Source organism: Oreochromis niloticus, linkage group LG7, assembly GCF_001858045.2.
Source record: "Oreochromis niloticus isolate F11D_XX linkage group LG7, O_niloticus_UMD_NMBU, whole genome shotgun sequence".
In the NCBI taxonomy this organism is placed as follows: Eukaryota; Metazoa; Chordata; class Actinopteri; order Cichliformes; family Cichlidae; genus Oreochromis; species Oreochromis niloticus.
Window position 1 is genome coordinate 49420242 of NC_031972.2, and position 23812 is coordinate 49444053.

At 39.7% G+C, this 23812-nt stretch overlaps 1 protein-coding gene across 1 annotated transcript; it reads left to right on the top strand.

The window, feature by feature from the left end:
- Positions 1-411: 411 nt before the first annotated feature.
- On the top strand, positions 412-23590 carry cd82b (CD82 molecule b). The gene is made up of 9 exons (XM_003443875.5): positions 412-604; positions 7971-8043; positions 9128-9200; positions 13922-14046; positions 15940-16014; positions 17567-17662; positions 18482-18652; positions 19977-20060; positions 21521-23590. Exons 2-9 carry the CDS (start codon positions 7981-7983, stop codon positions 21596-21598), a joined length of 765 nt encoding a protein of 254 aa, XP_003443923.1. The 5' UTR covers positions 412-604; positions 7971-7980; the 3' UTR covers positions 21599-23590.
- Positions 23591-23812: the final 222 nt, after the last annotated feature.

A 23812-nucleotide genomic window follows, 5' to 3' on the forward strand; every position in this document is an offset into this window, starting at 1 on the left:
TCATGAGAGTTTAAAAGAAGTTGTACGATGTCTGCAAAACGCACGGTCTTGACGCGATCAGGGTAATAAGATTGATGATAATCTATCAGAAGACGATGCTTCGTCTAATACTCGGCCCCACATTTGGCATCCGCTGCAAATGAAACTGCAGCTGCAACCGCAGAAAAAGCCACGAAAATCCTTTACTGATTTCTAAGGTGCTACAGGTGCTCGTTTTCAAAGATGCCGTTGCAAACTGCGCAAATGCAATGTCTGCCAGGAAGTTGAATTCTGTTTGTTTTTTGTTTTCTCCTGATGAAGAAAGGGAAACCATGTGCCCGTTGTGTAAATGAGACACCCACAAAAGAAAAAAAAAACTCTCACTAGGTTGAGGTTGTGAAATTGTAATAAAAGAACTAGAAAAAACACCTGTAGCCTGCAGTTGTCGCACCAGGAAGGACAGGGGAGGGTTAAATGTGGGTGTAACGAATTTGCCCCCTCACGCACATAAACCACACACAAACCAGTCAGACAGACACCGTCATTTGTTTCTCTCACACTCTGAGATCAGACTCTGTTTCAACGGTAGACTCCTGTCAGCTCTGAGCACCTCCGGAGACGCAAAGTAAGTGTTTGCGATGTTTTTGTGTATCTAGCTAGTAATAACCGCAGAATTGCCCGCGCTAGCTTGTGAAAACACGCCGTTGGAATGCGCCTTTTTTTCTTTCTTTTTTTTTACTTTGTTTGGAGACCTTTTGTTTAGTTTACAGCGGTCTTTATGGGCTGTTTATTTTCTGTTAAAGTTGCTGGAACGTTGTTAATAGAGTGAGTAGTTAATTTTGTCGGGGAAATTTGAGGAGCTGGTCGGTGGACGGTCAGCTAGCCGTGAAAGACACGAGATGCTGTGTTCAGTGTCAGGCAGAGGCAGAGTTTCAGTCCCAGGAGTCATTCAGATGTAAAAATACTTTTTCAGCCAGATTCAAGTCCTCGCTTTTTGTCGTTTGTGCACGTTCAATGCTGGTGTATTGACTTTAACATGTTGTGTGGGGATGTTTTGTGTGTGTGAGCTGTACGTGTTTGTAGGGCAAACGTTATAACAGATGTTCAAGGTTCGGCTTTCGACATGGTGCAATTACATTATTTCAGCCTTCCTGGCCACTGAAAAAATGGCTGCGTGTGGATAATTATTGTTATTGGTATTTTTAGCCTTTAAACTTGAGTAAGTTTAAAAAATAAATAAATAAAACGACTCCCATTTTTTTTTTTTAATGAGGAAACTTAATGCAAACATAGTTTCAACTGTTTAAGAGCAGTGGCGTACCTATGAAATCTGGGGCCCAACGTATGTAGTTTCACATGCCAGATCGGTATAATAAGTGTAAGCATGTGATTTAAGGCTATAATAGTTCATTCAAATATATTTTCACATCTAGTTTTAGTTAACTGAAATATAACAAAAGCAAAAATTAACTAAAATAAAATTGCAGAGAAAATATTCTTAGTTTTGTTTTGTTTTTTTATTTAAATTTGGCAAAGACATTGATGGATGTGTTTATTGAGGCTCAACTGCATTTAAAAAGTTATGTTTGTGTTGCAAATGATACGTGGTTCTTAGATCGTGCTTTTCTACTCTAGTTTAACATTCGAAGGAGCTTTACGCAACATGGCCACATTTAACCATTTGTTCAAGTACTGTTTTCCCCCCTGTACTTTCTAATATTCACATACTGTCAGATTCCGATGGATGCGTTGGAGATCAGCTTTGGGTTAGTATCTTGCCTAAGGATATTTGGAGTGCAGACTGGAGCAGCCAGAGATCGAACCACCAGCCTTCCAATTAGTAGATGACCTGCTCTACATTCTGAACTACAGCCACCCCTAAATATTAATAGATCAGTAGTGTCTAAATCCTGCCTCTGACATTTTCCATTAATACAGTTTAAAAATTGAGTAAAGGTAATACTGAAACGAAAAGTAAAAAGTTTCCAAAGACAAGAATTAAACTGAAACTAAACTGAATTGAAGGCAAAGTGCACATAAAATAAATACTAATAAGAAAATTATAATAACTGATGTGAAGTGGTTATTAGGGTTATAAAGATTCAGTATCAAAGTCTTTTTAAATATGAAATTTCAGCATAGTTCATCCCCTTAATGCAGTAATTACAGTGTGAAGCTTCAGTGTAAGAGTTCAAAGTTTTCACGTCTTTGTTATACTGTGAGCACAAAACATACAGGTGGAAGCCTTCTACATCTGGCACATACACAGAAAGATTACAGAAAATAAATCCGTAAATAAAATAAATTGTAATTAAAGTAAATTAGTTTCCAACAATTCCTATCAAAATCTTCTCCCATGTTGATCTTAATAAATCCCAATAAACTTGTGGTCTGAATATTCAAAGTAAAAAAAACAAAACAGGTGACGCACAGACACTAAAACGTATTATTTACATAGTAGCCAGTATTCTTGGTGGATGTAAAATAACTTTTAATTACCCGCTTATTGGGTCTGTGTCTGATATTGTTTGTAATCTGAGAAGATGGGGCTGTTTTTCAAACTTTATACATCGCTCTTCATTAATCCTTCGTTAAGTGCTCTGATCCTCATCTATGGAACAAGAAGAACCAGAAGAACCAGAAACAGTTTTGGCCGTTCTCCAGCAGGAGTGGCCTTTTGCACTTTTCACCGTGGAGGCTCTGTGGGAGCACTGGGGGAAAAAAAAAAACCATCCAAAAAATGGTGCTGTAATTCCAGGGTTTGGGTGGTCCTTCCACATGTTAGGGGCCTAGTAACTATTTTATTTCTCTCAGTGCAACAGCCCTAATTGTAAGCTGAGATAGTTTGAGGGGAAGCAATGAGTAAGCTACTGAAATTCTAGGTAACATCCAGTTAATACAGTCTTGCAGCATTTGTGGTAGGCCTTTAAGCAATTTTGTGGTGTACAAGTAGAAGTTCACATCTGAGTAGGCAAATGAATTCTCAGTGACTGCCTGGGCTCAAACGCCTCTCTCTAGAGTTTAATGTGGAGTAGAGAGAGGGACTTTTTGATTGTTCAGTTATTCTGTAAAACTGTATTTCAGGGTTTGGAGAACAGTAGTAGATTGATGTAGTCGAGTTACTTGGTGGTTTGTTGGACCTATAGAGCCTGAGGCCTATACAGAATAAAATCTCATTTTGGAAGCACCATAACAGCTATTGATGACTCACTGTATAGGTCATCAGCAACTAAGAATTTATGCAAACTAAAAATGACGTATTAGAAAACAGAACTTCCTGGCAAAATACCTTCCAGACAAAAGTCTCTCTAAAAAAACAAAGCAAAAAAACCCCTCTCCCACAGCTGTTGCACCACAAATCATTGTTAATAGATTAGTAATTACAGTTTTGTTCTTTTTTACTCTTTCTGGTCTAAGGATGTCAAAAATATTTCTGCTGTCATTAAACTTTGATATTCTGTTAAAATTAGATTCTGTCATTCTTTTTCGTCCTGCTGTTGTTATGTATCATTAAATTTAGAGTTTGGTGGGGGTTTTTTGCTACTCTTTTTAAAAACAACATTTTTTTTATTATACACAAAATGATTGTCTCGTTGCCATAAATGCCTCATCTTTTCTATAGTGGGGGATTTTTGCTGGTTTCTGACAGTTTAAATGTCACATAAGTGGAAATTTGAAAATCTGTCATCTCACAAAATTCCATTCACCCATCCATTTTCTATGACCTGTAAGGGTCCGTGTCATGAGGACAGCAGTGTAAATGTAGCTCTTCCTGTCCATCCTCACTGTCTTCAGCTCTTCTTGGTGTTCCCAAGCCAGCTGAGAGACGACATCTCTGCTGAATGTCCTGTATCTGCCCCAGAAAATCTCTCAAACACCCCACCTAGGATGGGACAAGGAGGCACCCTAGTCAGATGTCCGAACCCCCTCATTTCGTCTTTTCTGATGTAGAGGAACAGTGGTTATACTCTGTCCTCTCCCGAGTGACTGGAGTCCTCACCCTATTTCTAACGGGGAGCTCAGACACTTTTCAAGTCCTTTCTACTGCTTGTATCTATGATTTTGTTCTTTTTCTCATAGCTCACAGCCCGTAGATTGTAGGAATCTTGACCAGTATATCGACATTTATTTGACAATGCCGGACTCCACTGTTTCACCACTTGTTTAAAAAAAAAAAAAAAAAAAAGTCTCTGAAATACTTAAAAGTTGCTGCCTCAAGTAGCGGAGTTTATTTTCAGACTGGAGCAGGGATTTGACCGCTTTTCCGGCCGAAAACCATGACATCACAATTAGAGGTGCACACCTCGCCCACACCACTTCACGCTTAGCTTTGAACAGAAAACCAGAAACGGTAGAAAACCCCCCCCAGAAAACAAAGACGTAATTCTGTGATCACACACTTGATAACCTGAACCCCTTGGCTGTTCTTAGAAACCGAGAAACGGGAACAAATCTGTCTGACTTATTGGCAATGATGTGAATGGATATGGTTGGATGGGTGGATTTAAAAAATTGTCAATTACATGATATAGTGACTGTAGACCAAATCTGTGTTTAGTCTTGTTGCCACAGATGTGTCATCATTTTCATTTACGTGGGTAGGTACCAGGCACCCAACCACAGATGGGGAGTTTACTGATTTTTTTTGCCATACAGCTTGTCATTACATAGATGCAAATTGGGAAATCCCCTCCATCCCTGAAAACCCACTGAGGTTTATCAACTAATAAAGCAACTGAACTGATAAAACATCGTCTATAAAACCGACACCCCATGACCCAGGCGAATTAAAAACTTTCATAGACATAAAAATGACATGTTGACGAAAGCTATCAATACTAGCAGCCCTGATTCTCTCACCAGCAGACCGCAGCAATACTCAAAGGCGGATTTTACTTCAGGGGCTGTTTCTAGGAATCCATGCATTGTGAAGATGATTTCTTTTGTTTGTTTACTGCTGCATTTCAGTGACAACCTACAACCTGCTCATGCATGGTGATCAACAGTTTTTCAAATGTTGAAGCAGGATTTTGGCACGATATTAAGAGCTTTAGTAGTACCAGGATGGTGTCTGGTGCATTCGTTCCAACACCGTGGCCTCGCAGATGTGTAAGTGGGTCATATTAAATATGTTAGGAGGAGGTAGTAGAGGGAGCTTGGCACACTGCCTGACGTTTGTGTTCAACACGACCATAGCTGATCAATGCTGGGTCCATTTCAGACACAGTTGCTGCCATCTGCCATTCGTGCTGTCTCGTCTATGTAACCCATGCTTTTGTGAACTGACCGTTTGTACAAACACTTATTTCAGCGTAATGCTTGTAACCTTTTATTGCACCCAAAATACTGTTAGTAGGTGTTCGCACCTTACGCCAAGCCACAGGGAGGGAGATGGAGGGTGTAAAGGGAGGGAAAAAATGTGTGAGATCGCGGGGCCGGAAAGTTCAGGTGATTCTGTCGTGGTTTTATTCAGGGGAATCTTTTTTTTCTCTTCTGCACATTGTTTTTACACCAAGCTGAGCCTTCACTTATTTTTCATCTCTCCAATTTGAACTAACCTTTCAAGTAAACTGCCTTTTGACTTCAGCAGCAGTATATATATTTTCTACTTGTAATAAATGGTTAAAATGCCACTCTTGGGTGGCTGTTTAGCGCCACTTTAAATTTCCATTCCACTGCCGAGCCTTTATTTTCACAGGCTTCCAGGAAGTTAACTGTGATTGGCTTTGACTTTGTAAGCTAAGCAAAAAGAATTCTCTAAATGCACTTTCAACTTGATCTTGTCAGTGCGAGCTTCTATGAAAGTTGTACTCCCAAAAGAGTATAACCTCAGTTACTGCCTCGTAATAAATTGGGCTAGCACGTTAGCCTATTTATGTTTGTTGGTTCAGAAATATAATAAGTAGCATTGAGGCATTGTTGGGAACGGTTTTCAGATGGACTCGGGGCTCAGTCAGCAAACAATGGTTGTCATAACTAAGCCTTTTTTAATCCCCGCTGCTGCTCACCATCTAGACATAAAGACCAACAATCTCCTTTAAGGATTATCTACTTTGCAAGGGTATCTGCTGTGTGGTTTGGGCTTTGCATTGTGTGTAGCTTTGTAAATATGAAATTGTGTTGGTATTTCTTTTAGTATTTTTATGCTACATTTAATAAGTAATAATACTGAAAGGCTTTTCATAGAGCTGCTCTACAGACTGTGTATCTGACAAACAACTTAAAACCACGAAAGTATGTTGAACCTGAAAGTATTCTTCAGAAAGCAATCTGAAGTATTTGTTTGTCTGTGTTTATGTTTGTGTAGTCTAAGTAACTCACACTCATGTGATAGTTACCAGCAGTTCAATTGATATTTCATGGTAAAACCAGTTTGAAGTAAACTGAACAGCATGGAAGCTTTGGGTTTTTTTGCTGAGTTTTTTTTTTTTGTGTGTGTGTGTCTGTTTTGTAGCTTTTGGCTGTATTTGTACAGTGAAGGAGATAGACAGGAAATGGGGGAGGAGGAGAGAGTGAGGCAGTGACACGTATCATAGATCTGACCCGGCTAAGTTTAACTAACAACAAGTATTGTTGAGCAGAAGCTATTTTTCATATTATCTTTAGGCTGTAATTAATTTTCATGTTCTCTTCTTTGACATACACACTGTCTGAAAAACATGGCAGCTTCCTTTATGCATAATCTGTAGACAGACTTCTTATCAAGTGAAGAGGAAACGAGATGTGATTAAGAGATGTCAGCAAAGTAAATAGACTTTAGTTGCAAGTCATTTGAGTGGATTTCCAAGATACCTATTGTTAATTTGAACTGTTGGTTAACATAGGCAAAAGAAAAAAAGAACTAAATACATAATTACCTGTTACAGATACTGGAAAGAAGGTTTAGATGTAAGTGACGCAGGAAGAGAGAGCTTGTCATGAGATATACAAGTGCCTCCATGTTGTATTTCAGACTCCTCGAATAACCACAATAGCTGGTTATATTTTCAGTTTTTCCTGAGTAGGAGAAAGTTGTGGTGAATATTGTCGTTGGACTGGTTGTGCTCAGGCTGAATCATGTTACCAGGGAGGCTTCATGAAGTGTACTGAGTGTGTGGTGCTGGCCTGGCCTACTTTTTTTCTTTTCTTTCTTTCTTTTTCTTTCTGTTTTTTTTTTTTTTTTTTTTTTAAGGGAAAAGTTACTTGGAGAAAAGTCACCAAGTGCACTCTGTGTATGTATGAAACCCAAACAGACTGTATGTGAGCATGAGGTAAACTACTGTAAAACAGTGCAGCTGATGATGTTCCATTCTAAAAACCAAGAATATCAGACAGTGAAAGTCTTTCCTCAACAGCAGTGTTGTGTCGTGTGTTTATTGGTTGTAGTTTTATACCGTATAGGCTCCTTTCAAGTTGGTTCATAAAATTCACTGCAAAAAACCAGTTGCTAACCAAACTTGTTGTTGCCATGTTGTGTTATATCACTTGGTAGATTGGTCTAGTTTCTCTCAATTTGAGATAGTAGTACATGTAACCACACGAGCCGTCATCCTCTCCACATAGCCGTCGTGACTTCACCACTTATCACTTTGTGGTGGTCCTCCTGCCGCTCTTTCCAACCAGGGTGGTTCTTCTTGTTTGTCAAGAATGCAACTGCATTCATTAACAAGTGTTACTGCAAAAACAGAATATTTTCCAACAACAGGGCAGCAGTTGTCGCACAAAAGAGGGAACTAGTTGGTCGGTCGAGCTATTTAAGCCTGGAGAAATGTGACTGTTTAAAAATGAACTAGGCCAACGCTGCTTTGAAGATTTGAAGCTGTGTTTAATCAGGAATCCAGCTGTGCAGATTTCTCGACGTCCTTGACTCAAAGCTAACTTTCCTTGTTGTGTCTTTTCTTCATCTTGAGTCAGTTTGTGATCTCTCTCTTTTTTTTTTATCTCTTGCCCACGCTGTACTGTGATATAACTCTCTGATGTTAATAACCAATAAATTCTCTTTTGTCTCCCAGAAACACAGCCATGGGGAAAGGATGCGTTGCAGTCACCAAATACTTTCTATTTCTCTTCAACCTCCTCTTCTTTGTAAGTATCTGCACATGCATTGCACAGACTATTAGAGTAACGCAATTTTCACCTTGTCAGCAGTTTTGTTTAGCTAAGCTAGACAGATGAGTATGCTGCATCCTACACTTATGACGCACTGAGAGTTGCCTGATGTCTTTCAGGGTTATATTTGAATAACTGTCAGATGGTGCCAGGGGATGGTAGAGATACACAGGGAAATGTCGCTGTGACTCGCTCTGTGATAGGAGATATGAAGTTTGGTCAGGTCTAAATTAGAACAGATGGTTTCTGTTTGTTTCCTAGTCGCTTGGGCTGGTCACAACATAAAGTCCAGAGGTTCATACAACCCCAGACTCCTAAAACTGACTGTGACGAGGATGTCCAGACCTTTTTTTTAGTGGGTCTGTGGCTGTAAACCTGATGCAGACCTTTTGATGTGAATGCACCACTGGTGTCTAATAGGAAGCTTGTGTGTCTGTGTCAGTGTTTGTCCATGTGGACAGATTAGTCTAGGCGAGGTTAGGGGAAGCCAGGAAGTGGTGGGCTAATGATGGCAGCCGGGAGCACAAGAGTCTCTCTAAATGAACGGCTCTTAACGAAGGCTCTAATTACTGCTGGGAGGTTGGGGAGGGGCAACGATACAAGTGGATAGCTGGGGAATCAACAGGCCTCTTATTTGAGAATTTGCCCCCTCTACAGTGCCCCACAATTTCCAAACAAGGGCCCGCTTAATTACATTGATAGTCTCAGCTTCATAGCCTCATTACAAGGGTATATAAAGTAAATCTGATCATTTTTGGAGGCTTTAAGAAACCAGTTACACTATGTTCCAGTTTCCAGGTCTGTTATGAATACTGGATGTTAATTGTGAGAAAAGCCTGTGAAATGACTGTCTCCATATCCTGATCCTGTTTCTTTCCAAATGTTGTTATGAGAGAGAGAGAAAGAGAAAGGCAGACAGAAACTCAAGGGACAAGATGCAATCAGATTTATCCACATGTGCCAGACCAAGAAACAAAAAAGAAAAAACAGACCAACTACAAACAGTGTGTAAGACATTAGAACACATATTGTACCTGATTTTTCTCTGTCACCTCCATAGGTCTTTGGAGCCCTTATCCTGGGCTTTGGACTGTGGGTTCTGCTTGATAACAAGAGCTTCATTGCTGTTCTACGTAAGTACCTCCTCTACAACTAATGCAGATTTTATCCCATGAGACTCATTCCTAAAGAGTCACGAGGGCCTGTTCACACCTTACTAAAAATGTGACTCGCATATGAAAGTTGATGACTTTCTGTGCGGTGCGAAAGCTCCCCTGTAGAGATAGACACACACTGACAGGCACATCTGTGAGAAGTGGGTTACTCAAGGAAGGTGATGGGCTCTTGATTACTAAGGCATCTTAAGAGTTTTCATCTTAGGGTGGAAAATGGCAGTTGTATCCCCCTCCTCCACTTTCCACACTTTGAACCGTTTTCTTAGTCCTACAGATGGCAGAGGTGGTAGATAAAATTTCCCACTTGTACAGATGTACTCACAGATCTACTTGTAGACATTGCATAGTAAGAAATGCATTATTATTGTTATTATCAGCTTTCTTAAAGATAGAAATGTCTCCAACTACTGTGAAGAAGACTGGAGAAAGCATAATGAAGCCCATGTCCAGATTTGCCTGAAAAAACAGAGAACCACGGATGGAAACTCTTAGTTGCCATAAATCTCTTTTATAAATGCTTTCAGTGTATTCATCCCAAGTGGAGCATTTCCAAGAGCAGCAGTCAAGTTTTTTTCTCAGTTTGTAAAGAGAAATTCCTTCTTTTTATTGTCTGGCAACTTGGTACATGTTGGAAGTCAGATACAGCACTTTCTTCTACGTGACTCTGGTACCTCTTTCGTATAGGAGATCTGCATATGCTGTGTTTGCCAAAGCAGGGTTTTAATGTTCCATTTAACTCAACCTCAGATGAGTGGTTGTGACCTGATTCACTGTGCCAGGCTAGAAGGGCTGTGAGCTTTACTGCTCTAAGACAGACTCAGTTTGAATCAGTCAAATAATAATTACTGTTTTGTTAATTGTTTCGGCGCCTTGCATTGTTTGGTTTTACGGCATCGGTTGAACTTTCCAGTGATTTTTAACAAGTACGATTAATGGACTAAATAGAAGTCTGAATGATCAAAAATAAAAGTTGAGTTCTTTGATAATGAGTTAAGAAAATTGTAGGTCAAGTAGAGCAGAAGTCATCTATATTTTGGTTGGAAGTTTGGGGTTATGTTTCCATTTTTTGCTATCTTGATCGATTGTTTGTGAAAAGACTAGAGTTTGATCAAAACAACCTCTAGAATTGACCTTTATTGTCCTAAAACTTAGTAAGTCCAAGGTTGTTGTTCAGCTGAGTTTGGTTATCTCAAATTAGGCCTTCAGAAAATAAAGGCAGTAGAGTGTGCATCATCCTTTTCAGCCTCAGGCCTATTGTTGTGATAATCCAGCTGTTCCCCAAGAGATGGCATGATTCATTCATACCTTTAGGATATTCGTGCTAGGAGGAGTCTAATGACCTTCCCCCCTACTTGTATTTATGTTCCCTATACAAAGGACTGGTCAAACTCTGCTCAGCCTTGGATGTCTAACCTCACAGAAAATATCTTATCACTCTGCAGAAGAACAAAAGCTCCAGCCAGCTCTATTTATTGACTCTTGTGCATTCCCCTTAGAAGCTTGGCCTGCCTATAAACAGGATCTTTGTGTTTTTAGTTTCCATTCTTTATGAGTTATATTAGCAAAGGCCTTTGCAGCTGTCCCAGTGACTTCAGGCAGGGAAACTATGAGGATGTTGTGGTTTCAGGCGCCCCTACCCCCCCTTTTTTAAGTTAAAAAGGACATCTTCCCCTCACTATATACTCGTCTATATCAGAGCACTGATGTTAATAGTTTACTGTAACATGATGCCTTGAGTTTATCTTGCTGGCGTTTGCTAAAATACAGCTTGCATATTATTTAAACAAGTCAGCCTGGGAGTCAGGGAGAAGAGGTATGTGAGACGAAGAGCGCGCCAAAGCACAGTTTGGAAATGTGCTTCATATTAATTCAGAAACCTTTACAGAGGCACAGGGAGAGAAAAAGAGAACATGCTGGAAAATGATTTTCTTTGGACTCTTTCAACTCAGAATTCAGCAGAGTAAAGGAAAAAAAAAAACTTGATCTTCCTGTTTAATTTTTAAATCTGTACATATAGTCAAGTATGACTTTTCGCCATCTGTATGGAAGCTCAGTGTGTGGCTTCGGTCATGTTTACAGAAGGACCTGCAGCACCAAACAATCCTAACTCCTACTCTCCCTCGCCAGCCGTCTTGAAGGGCACCATGAGTTTTCCTTCTTTAAATGGAAAGTTCCATGGAAACCACCGAAGTAACTATTTTAGAATATCTAACAGAGACCTACATGGAAACTTGCCAGAGTAGACGACAGAATAGCACAGTAACCAGGCTAATACATGCTGAGTGCAGGAGGATGGTATGTTTTTGGTGTTACTCCAGAAGCACACAGATGCAGGAAGCTTGTAAAGAACAGTTTCTGTTCTGCTGCTGCAATCTTTGAGACACCTGCAACTGGTCTTAGGAGTACAAGGAAACTGTTCTTTTGTTTTTTTATTTAAAAAAGCTTCCTTTTTCTGAATGTGTGATGGAAAGATGGAAAGAAGAACTGAGCAGACTCAGTACCCCCGATTGTGTTTTTCTGTTAGGTGCTGCCAAGGTTTTTGTAGTGAGTTATGTTAACAATCTAAAACTAAGTGTGTTGAAACATTTCAGTTAACTGAAATAAAAAAAAACAAACACTTTAAGGGAACAAGAAAACTAGTTGAAATAATATTTTATACTATGCAGGCTAATTCAAATCAAATATACAGCTTTAATTCTGTTTGGTGACATTTTTCATACAGAGGCTGGGATGTCTACATGACTGTATAATTCTGTTTGTGAACTAAAATGTTGCCCCTTACAAATACCCATGGTATTGCATTAGAGCTGCACTGCAGTTCCTCAAATTTCTGGGTGTATGTTTTTAGTTCACGTAAACACCGGGCTGCATGAAAACCACACACAACATCTAATTCAAACTCTGTAGTTAATAATCATAGCACACTGGCTTATCATCTACATGTAAAATACATGTTTGCGGTCCACTGTAGCTGCATACTCTTCAAGCGAACCTCTACTTCAGTGTGTTGAAATACACTAATAAATGTAATGATGACGATATAGGAAGCAAAACGTCGGCACATATCTTGCTGTGTCATGTAACTTTTTCTTTGCTTTTCTCTCTCGTCTGACTATGTAAATGTTGATTTGTTGCACCTCTAACTAGAGCCTTAGAAATCTCTTACATGCATTAATATATTTAGTGTTGCTAAATGTTCTCACTCTGGCTCCTAACTGTACCTACTGTATACTTTTATGCATGTCCCCTAAATCCCTCAGGTTAATTACTGAAACCCGTGGACATCTGTTGCTTTTACAGCTACTAGTAATTTGCGTGTGTGTGAGTGGAGGAGTGGGCGTGCGGTTATGAGAAAGACAGAAATAACATGCCTCAGCTGAGTACCGGATATAGAACATACAACATGGTTGTCTGCCTCCCTTTAAATGTTACCTCATAAACACTCGATACATGGTGACTTCATCACTTTCAGAAATTATTCTTAAACCATCGCAGCATGCGCTGTTGTGGTAGCCCATGTCGAATCAGCAGTGTACATGCATTCAGTCACATCTTGTCCATAGTTTTAGCAAGTTTATATTACGTATTTAAAGGTGTTAAAGGTGTTTCAGTACTAACAAGAAAATACTGTGTGTACTAAATGCAGTAAAGGCTGCCATTTAGTGTCCTGACAAGTTGCGTGAGCTATAAAATAAGAAAATGGTGATAAAATATTATGTATAGTTGAGACAGGATATGAAAATGTGCTGCAGCCATACAGATTTTCTATTTATCTTTGTTTAATGATGCATCCTGTTCCGATAAGTGCAAATGATAAATTGCATCATGGAGGTTTTCAAAGTAACTTGGTGCTAGTTCAAGGAGAGCTAATGTTCCTTCTTTGCAGTCATAAAGTAGAGTAATAAAGTTCAGCTTGATTTTAACACTCTGTAGAGATATTACTATTGACTGCGCATCTGACAGAGCACATATAAAGAAAAGCAACAGAAATATATTCACAGATAGAAGAGGTGAGGTGTCGGAGCCTTTCTGTCTGTCAGCTCTTTAACCAAACTGTTGCGAGTGAGTTATCTGATTTGCTGTTTTGTTTGCTTGGCCCAGGAATCCTTGATAAGATGGAGCCATTTGACAGAGCTCAAAATCTAGCCTCATCCGTGGATTGAGCTTGGACTCTTTGGAGCTCTTCCAAAGCAGATAACACACAGAGTCACATAATGGCTCCAATTTATCTCCAACCTTCCCAGTGCCGGCCCCCTCCTCCTGCAGAATCCCTCCCACTCTACATACCAGAAAGGGAAATCAATTTATCTCGCCACACACTGACTTGTCTCAGTCAACTCTGTTAGAAAAACCTTTTGTGTGAGAAAAGAATGTGTTCTCACACAAAAGCTTGCATGATTTCAACAAAGAAATTTTGCTCGGTGAAGGAGGTTTGGTTAACCGTAACCTGTGTGTCTAAAAATGGGTTTGCAGAAGTAAAAAGGCCCCCACATATGTGGTGCAAAAGTAGGTCTCGTTTGGCCTGCTAGACACAGTTGCATTTGTATTACAGTTAGTGCAGAAAAAGAAGTCAGGGGCCTGTCACCATAAAAATCATGTTTGTGCCACCCTTTTAGATTTCAGTGAATCTATATGTTGATCTCTTTCTGTGTTCCCCTGCCTGTTTTCATCTTCTCCAGAGGAATCATCAGATACTGTGAAAGTGGCCTCATACATCCTCATCGGAGTGGGTTCCCTGACGATGGCCATGGGCTTCTTCGGCTGCATTGGATCCATCTACGAAGTCCGTTGTCTTCTGGGTCTGGTGAGAAGCTACACTGACTTTGAGCTCAAATGCTGCAGCCTGGTTTCCTCTAAGAGGCAGACATAGTGTCGCCCTCATCTGAATGTGTGAAAGCCAAGCCACAGTGAACTCAGACCATAGTTCAGTCATAACGTTCGCTTGTAATCCCTTTTGCCTCTATCTGCAATCCAGTGCATAATTAAAACAGTAAATACTGTTCGAGGTATTGTTTCCTACTTATTTATATTTATTGTCTTATCATTTTAAACACACAGAAGCTTAATTTTATTTAATGAAACATTCACCTAATTTACCTACTTGAGCTCTCAAGGCTAAGAACGTGATATATTCCTGCTGACATTAAAACCCTTCAGCATTTCTGCTAAATGTGTGCTGCCAGGCTATCACAGCATGTGTGGATTTACAGGTGGTGGGGTGGGGGAGATGGGGATAAAGCTAGTAAAATGTAGGGGATACAACAAGAGTGGGGATGGGTGCGTGACCTACAGCGTTAAACCTGCAAGGGGTTAACTGAATAACTGCTGTGACCTACTTCTTCCAGTGACAGTGACCAGCTGGCAGTAGAGCCTCTATCTCTGTCTCTCTCACACACACACACACACACACACACACACACACACACACACACACACACACACACACACACACACTAAGGGAAGACTGGAAAAGCTGGATGTGTCTGCCCAAAAAGTGTTTTTCTCTTATTCTGTTTTGTTTCTATTTGTTACATGTGAATAATTTTCCATTTATTAGAGTTGATAATTTGTTTACTTTCTATCTATTCAGTACATTAACTGCGTGAGGGTGAGATGCAATAAAAAAGTTAAGAGAACAGGTCCACATTAAAGGCTTTACCTTATTTGAATTTGGCTGATCTTACAATCGTCTCCTGTTTTCAGCACGACTGCTATCTTAGTCGAAGTCCTGTTATGACTCATTGCATTTAGGCCTCTGCAATATTCTCCTCCTGTGTCGTAACGGTGGACCTGCAACTTGATTTTCATTTTCGTAAAAAGGATGAAAATGCAGGGAAGCAAAACTGGTGAGCGGTCCAGAAACTCCTGCGTTTTCAGTGTGCTCTGAGCTGACAGGAGATGGCTGGCTGACATGGACCATAATTCACATCACTTCTGCTGAATGTTTTTCTTCAGAAGCCCCAGAAAGTTCGAATAGAGCTCCACGTTGACAGTTTCACCGCAGGGAATGAATTCACTGTGCACCATGTTGGAAACTAAAGTGACTAGTATGCCCCCGGTCTCGCACCTCTCCCCACACACTTGCCTTAGGGCTTGGAAACTGGAGTTTGACACAAACTTCAGGTTGATTTGAAAAGACAAGTTAAAGTTTGACCTCTGTGCAAGTTTGGGGTCTGTGGTTAAATCACAGAGCACAGAATAAGAGTGATCTAAAAACAGCATTTATGCTGGAACTTGTCTGGACCAAAGCAGACATGTCTGAGAAGATAAGCTTTAATGTGAGATTGGCCACTTTAAATTCTTCTGAATCTGTTTTTAGAGGGGTTTTTTTTCATTCAGAAAAAGTGTCAACACTTGTTTTGGTGTTTTGGCTGCCCAAAAATAACCGGACTTAATAATCTATTTTCTCTCTATCAGCTATGTGTGGCCGGATATTTTAGTGTTTGTTGAAAGTCTTCCTGCTGCTACTAAATAAAAAACCTAAAACAAACCAGCAGCCTATAATTACCTGAAACTTGCTGTGAAGCTGTGCAAAGCTGATGGGAACTACAGATATATGTTCACCAATACAAGCTTTCTTACTTCATTCGCTCCTGTTAAAACAATAATTATTTTATCTGCTTTAAGATTTGCTTCAGTGTTTTTCATCTCTATCAGTGGTTATGTAAAACTGACATACGTCTGTGTCCCCTCACAGTACTTCACCTGCCTCCTCCTCATCCTCGTTGCCCAGATCACTGCTGGAGTTCTCATTTACTTCCAGAGAGATCGGGTAAGAAGCTAGTTTAGTTTATCGCCTGCTTTACTCTCTTCCCTTATATTTTTAATTTCACATCTTCTTTCTTTTTTGTGTTATATTTTTTTCCTTTTTTCTTTTTACCATATTTCCTAATTTAACCTGTTGCCCCCGCTTCTCGTGCATTCTACCACCCACCACTGCTCCACCCACTAGTACAGTTTGGACCCACTGGGTACTTGTTTCCCTTTCACAGCTTTCGCTGGCTGTGTGTACCTTAACCTGTAAGGAATCCAAAGTTCAACAAATGGAAAGTTTCAGTATGAGAGTTTGTGTCATGTGATTGGATTGTAAAAAGTGAGATAAAGAAAGAGGACAGGAGATATCTGATAACAGTACCGGAAGTAGTTTGTAGGTTGCTGTAATCGAAGGCTTTCGTCATCATAGTAGTGAGGTGGGGGGGGTTAAAGAGCGAGTGTGCTGGAGAATCACATAAAATGATGTTTTTAAAGCTTTAATCATATGAAATAAGTCTGTCTTCATCTTCTATATTTTAGTACTTTTCACCCCAGAGGCAGAAATTGTCATCTTATTAAGTGTCATGTCACCCATTTCTGCTCCTTTTTTTTTTTTTTTTTTTTTTTTTAAACAACAACAACCAAACTGTGACAAAGTTTAATCCTTTGATAGATGCTATTAGCTCAGCAGGGGGGCTTGAATTAGAAAACAAGCTGGCTAAAATAAAAACCATGACAAACAACACCAAAAAAAAACAGCTTAAGATTTTCAAAAAATGTATTGGATTAAATTTTAAAAAGCTGTTGCGTAGCTGTAAATGTGTTTTTCTGAACTCCTGATGTTTTGATGTTTTTCCCCCCTTAAAACCTTTCTTATACAGGTCAAACCAGTAATAGCACCACCTTTGTGTTGTTCTAAAGGGAGTGTTAAGTTGGAGCACATAAACATCTAAAACAGGTTTTGTTCTCTAAACATGGCCTTTCTTTTCCAAGACATAAAAAGCCTTTCCCTTGATAAACCTCACCACTGCGTTCAGGATAGGTGGTGGCTGTTTCAGCCCTCCAGCATTTATATGCATGTATGTGTACGTACATGTGTATCTGCGTATCTGCAGCCCAAGACACCCTCCCTGTGTTTAAGGCTCACCACAGGGCAGGGTGGTGCCCATTCCCAGAATAGGGTGAGGCTCTCGCTGTAGAGCCTCAGAAGCTGCATCTCTGCCACCGCTCTGTGGTCTTACACACATAAACACGGAGTCGTTCTCTTGCTAAGCTGTATTTGAACAATGTTTGAGCCCAGCAAGAGATGTCACATAGAAGAACCGACTGTGGCGGTGCTCGAAGAAACATAAATTTAAAATTTGAAAAAGAATGATCATCTGTGGGATTTCTGGGGGGGGTTGTTGCTTGTTTATTTGTTTTCTGTCCTCACTACTGTTTCACTTCCTCTCTCTGGCTGGTGTTCAACCTTTGTTTTAATGCCTAAAATGAACACACTTTTATTTATGTACAGCCATGGTGTGTTTCTTATTCTTAGACACTGATAATAATATACTCGTATTCAATTCCAGTTGGCATATGAGATGGACAGCATTATTAAGACTGTGATCATCACCTACCCCAATAACAGGACCACAGAGCACCCTTTGGACTACATTCAGAGGACGGTGAGTTGACGCTTCAGTGTGTTTCCATGCCTTGTCGACCCCTCCCCCCCCCCCCCCCTAAAAAACCCATCTGTTTTTCCACAGTGGAAGTTATTTCTAATCACACAAAGTAAACGTAATCAGCCATTTGTTTAGATTTCAGTTTGGATTGTTTTGGTGGCAGGCGTGATCACTCTAAATAATTCTTCAAGAATCACATTACAATACATTATAAGCAGCTTTTCTATCCCTTTTAATGCGTAACTCAGTCAATCAACAATTATCATGCAAGCAGCTAACAGTGTGATTGCAGCTTTCCATACATCAGGAGACACTAATCATGCTGAATAGTTGTAGGTCTGTAACCTGCAGCCTTCGTCTAACTTAACTTTCATCCAATACGGTGGGCTCCCTAAATACCATCACATCCACCGTTTTCTGTAGACAGGCTTTTCAGAACTATGCAAATAAAAGTGATCTCAGGGATACGTGAAAATATACGTATGCTTTGCACTTTGGATGAACTAACTCATTAAACTAATCAGCCTGTACCCAATTTCTTCCCTCTCTTCTTCCACCTTTCCCTCTTTCTTGCCAAGCCTCTTTCCTCCTGGTCTTTCTGAAAGCAGCAGCCAAGAATACATTGTTCTCAAATATCACAATACAAGTACTCACTCACAGAGCCAAGGGATTTGCTCATTTTGGATCCAGTTTCATTTCCAATTCATTTTTGTCTCTTTTAAAGAAATTAAATTCAGCAAAACTTTGTCAATCCATCCTCTGTGGGGTTTTTTGTGTTTCTAACTTGTCTCACATCCTTGCTTTCTCCCATATTACCAGATGAAATGCTGTGGTTTTACTGGGCCGGGCAACTGGTCTGAGAACCCTGTGATCAAGAACAGCACCAAGGTGCAGTATTCCTGCTCCTGTCGTAATACTTCCTTGCCTGGGGAAGTGGAGCTAGCAGGCCTGTGTACAACCTTGTCCCCAGATCCACCTGTTTATGAAACGGTAAATAACACAATGTAAAGTCTGCAGCCTCCTGTCTGTGCGCTAAGAGTTGAAAATTAGGCAAGACTGAAATTGTGTTTTATTTCCATACCATGATATCGCTGCTTATACAAATTATTATCATTATTATTATTATTATTATTATTATTGTTATTATTATTATTTTTGGTATTTTCTTTAATGTTTTCTCCAGGCAGTGGGACAGCCCCAAAATATTGTAGTAAAATTAATAATATCACAGTATTAAAAAAAAAAAAAAAAAAAAAAAAAAAAGCAACTGATGATCTGCATGTTTGATTTGGCCTTTCTACGTTAGAGAGGCAGGGCTGAGATGGTTTGGACATGTGCAGAGGAGGGTCAGTGGATACACTGGACAAAGGAAAAGAGGAAGGCCACAAAGAAGATTCATAGATGTAGTGAAGGTTGGACGTGTAGACGGTTGCTGTGACATAGGCGAATGTTGGGGATGGGATGAAATGGAGGCAGATGATCTGCTGTCATCTGAGTATTATTACAGTTATTGTCACTGCATTTAAAAAGTATCTTACTTACTGATTGGATGTGTTCTACAAGAAGTATAGACTTATTTGAAGTACTTTGCAGCTGCACTTAAGCATAGGAATGATTTTTAATTTATGATTCTTTGTAAAACTGTTTTAAGGAATTTAACAGTTTTTAACATTTAATGTTTGTTGCTGACAAGGCCCAATCAGCATTAAGGTAAAGCAGATGTCGGAGTTGAATTTTCCAGTAGTCCTAGCAAACAGGTTGCTGAAGCTTTCAAACTAAGACTGGGTGGAGATCTTAAAACACAACTCTGTTTTAAGGGTCCTAAAACTGTGGAGCAGAATGGACAGCAGACATAAACATAACAAAAGTTACACGTTTCAAAATGAAAACCCACCAGTTTGGATTTTTGTTTTGTTTTTAAGTCCAGGCCATGGTTAGGGAGATGACACAGACGTCACACCTTTAATCTTTACATAACTGTTTGACTAAGACTGGCAGCTCAGTGTGCGACTGTGGTTAAACTCAATCAGCGCCGTGATCGGTGGCAGCTGAGGCGAATTGTTCATACTGTTCTGATTTATCCAAACAGCAGTACAGCTCCACCGTTCTGTTGTTTGGTCTGCGTGTTTGAGAAACTTTACACTCCCCAGTCGCTCCCTTCCTCGGCTAAGCTAAACCCTGTTATTCTTCCCCTCACAGGCTCAATCCAGAGCTAACAGTTGTGCTTTCAAAAGGCTCAGTTCATGTCCGGCTGTGATCCTGTAATCATTCATCTCTCTGCATGTCCCCCCCCCTCTCTTGTTCTCTCCTGTAGGGCTGTAAAACCACCATAGAAACATGGCTAAAGGATAACTTGGGAGTTATTCTGGGGATCTGTGCTGCCGTGGCAGTCGTGGAGGTACAGTATCCGCCTCTTCCTGTTCTGATTTTTATCAAGAGTGCCTTAAGGCTGCCAGTATATTTGTTTTTAACTGTACCTTGTCTGCATTTGCTTGGATCGTAGCTGGTATACAGTTTCAAGTTAGGGCAGGCAGACACAAGATAAATACATTTATTAAATTATGTTCGTTCATCACAATGATGGCAGAAAGCAAACATATGTGTTTAGATTATCCTAGTAGATAGACTTTGTAATCCTCCATATATACTGCTATAAGCTACTTTTAACTCATCCCTCATTCACAAAAGGTCACCAAAGTGGGTTTGAGTTGTGCTCGAAGACTTTTGTGGCATAACTCCAAAAAGATCCGTGCTTTCTCCCGGGATCTTTCCTTCATGGATCTTTTGCTTGTTTTGTTAGGTGAATGTGTAACTACACCGACAACAGCAGCTTAATCCTACACCCAGGTGCCACATGTACTGTTCCTTTAAAAGGTTTGGTCTTCATTACCATACCTCTGGCTTCAGCCAGTTAGCTTAGCTGGAAGCAGAGTGAAACAGCTGGCCTGCATCTGTACATAACTCTTGTAGGCAGAATCTAGTTTGGTTAAAAAGAAAAGCTTCTCGTTCCTCTTTAACTGAATGTCAAAGGCACTAAAAAGAAAGTGAAGAAGCCTTTAGAAAACAAAACCTCCAAAGTTTTAGGAAAACCAAGTTAAACAAATGAAGTAAAACCGTATTTATATAGCTTACCTTTTTTGAATAATATATAAATGGAGGTGGAGGAGAGTGTGTGAACCTTTAGAATTTGCAGTAAAGTTGAAGGTGAAATTAGAATCGGGCACTTTGTTAAAAAAACTGGGAGGTATCGAAGTCCAATCCCGACATCTCTGAGATTGTGAATCATGGCTCAAAAGCGAGAAGCCTGAGGTCTTCAGAACAGAAGGCAAGCAGTGGTTATTTATGTAGTATCTTTCACTGCTTTTCTATATAATAACTTTTCCAGTAGTCTCAGTTTCTGTCGTTTTCAAACTAAGACTGGATATGTAGTGTTTCCAAAAAGTCACAGACAGGAATTACAAAGTGTTGACACAATGCACAATTTTAAAATAAAGCGAACAGCAGACTAAAAAGTGTAAAATTAAAAGACAGTGTTAAATATTTCCAAAAAATACCCTTTTTTTGAAGCTAAGTTGAGGGTTAAGGGCACATTACATTAAAGCAGAATTTGGGGAAACACGTTACTCATGCCAGCGTAAATAGACATGTGCGGTTGAAGCTCTGCAGTGGACATAACTAAAGTATGTGAATATTGTTTCAAGACAGACTTCGAGAGAAAACAAAGCCTGTGGTTCAGTAATTGTAGCCTGTTGTAAATACGCAGAAATTCTTTGGTTTTATCACCTGCATGTTTGAGTGCACACTCTGCTCATCAGTTTCAAATGCAATATCTAAGCCGACAACTCCGCTTTCCTCCAGCTCCTCGGGATGATCCTCTCCATGTGTCTCTGCAAGAACGTTGGCCAGGAAGATTACAGCAAAGTGCCGAAGTACTGAGCTGATGCTGGAGCCAGCTTCACATCACACACACAGACGGACGGACTCTCCCTCTCTCTCTCCTCTCAGCCCAGTCTTAAACACACACACACACACACACATGACAGCTGTCTCCACCATTTGAGTTTCTCATGTCTTCACAGCTGTGCAGATTTCTCACGCCCACATGTACACAAACACACACACACACATGCGCGCACACACACACACACACACACACACACACACACACACTTCTCAAGTGTGATATATCTGTGGACTATAAGTTGACAAGTTACTTTATTTTCTCATTTTATTTGTTTTTATTTTTGATGGAAGCTTCTGGCGTTTGATACTATGCAAGTGTTCCTTTATATGTCGTCTTCTTTTTTTTTTAATTCTTTTTTTTGTCCCCTTGGCTGACCTCAGTGATGCGCTTAACCCTGTAAATTCATAAGAAAACTGCCAGAAAATTCTTCATTTATTGTGTCTTAATTGAACCTTCAAACAATTTTAAAAAAAAGAAAAGGAAGTGTTAATTTGCGTATATGCATTTAAATTGGTATCATATTTGCTACAGCCATTTTTATGTTTAAAAATGTTCTATTGCTTTAAAAAAAAGTGCAATTTATTTCAGTTTTTTGGTGGAAAAATCACACTGATGATGTAGAAGTCTCAAATGTACACCTGGCGCTACGGGGTTAACTGGTGAGAGAAAGAGAGCACTTTAGTGATATTGAGTTAGCTGAGAGCCAGTTATTCTGACTTCAAGGCACGGAGATGAGAGGAAAATGGGAGGACGCATGCTACCCTCTCAAGGTATTTTTGGTGCAGTGGGTGGAGGATGGATGCAGGGCATGGCTGCTGCGGTGGAGGTTTTGGCTTCTGTCGTCAACTCCTCGTACCCAGTAGCCCTCTGTTGACACCCACCACCGGCTCCACCTCATGCCTACCCATCCTCTCTAAACCATGTCTGTCTTCCTTTCAGGTACGCATGATTCGTAACAAGCGGCTCTTCGAAATGAACTTTTCTGTTTGAAGTACGTATGCGTATGACGTGTTGAGTGAATATTTTATTTCTTTATGTTCTTTTTTAGTATTTTCATGTTATCTGTTCTTTTTTGTTGTTTTTTTAAACAGCTGTATATATGACTTTAGATAGTGATCGTGGCATGTTAAGTGCTTGGTCAGCGTTTTATATGGGAAAGCTTTCACCCACATGTTCCTGTTTTAAGACGTCCTGTTGTTCTTCGGTTCCCTCTGTTCTTGATGAAGAGCAGAGCACGGCTGCCCGTCAGCACTACTTTGGTCTGAATCGGAGAAATTGGATCCCTTGGTAAATTGTCATCAGTCTTAAAGCTATATTTTCATTTCCTTAACATGGCATGGTTGTTTTTGAACTTGCACACAGCTCTTGGCTTTTATTTTGAAAAGTCATTTTTTTCCGTGTGTCTTATAGCAGCTGTATGACCACAGTGGATTTCTCTGTCATAGCATGACTGTTTTCCAAGAAGTTAGTTTATAGTATCAGTTGTGAGAAAAATGAAAGACAAAAAAAGTTGTAAGTTATTACATATTCATAAAGGTGACCAGAAACTGACTCTTCTCCCGCTTATACTTTCTACTCTAAAAATACTTTTTACAAAATATTTTCTCTTCCTCATTTATGTTTTGTTTTTAGCTGTCGCCTCCATAAAATCCTGTCGTTTCACTTCAATACACTATTATAGCTCAATTTATGGTTAATTTAGTGGGTAGATCGCACTTTCATGAGCCTTCGAAAGCGTGTTCAACACGCTGTAATTACAGAGGATTAAAAACTGTTACAGTCAGCTTCTACTGTACGAGCTGCCAAATTGAAAACATTAATTTAAGTTGAAGAAAAATGAAGGTTTCCTTAATGTTTAGAATATTTTGTACACTTTTACCTTTGTGGAACTTTTAAGCCATGTTAGTAATTAATTGTTTCTTTTTATTACTGAGAATTATTAATAAACATGAACCCACTAGAAACTGTTGACTGCTGATTTCATTTTATTTAAAACTCCAGTTAGAAGTTGGTACGACTTCACGCACAGACTGGAGTCGATCTTTGTCAGGCAGCTTGTTATTTGTGTGGTCAGATGTCAGGTTTGTTTGTTTTGTGTTTTACTCAAAGCAACCAGAAGATGGCAGTGTACACCTAACATTTGCACTTGGCTGAAATGAGTAAATTTCCCTGTTATGGCCTTTTGT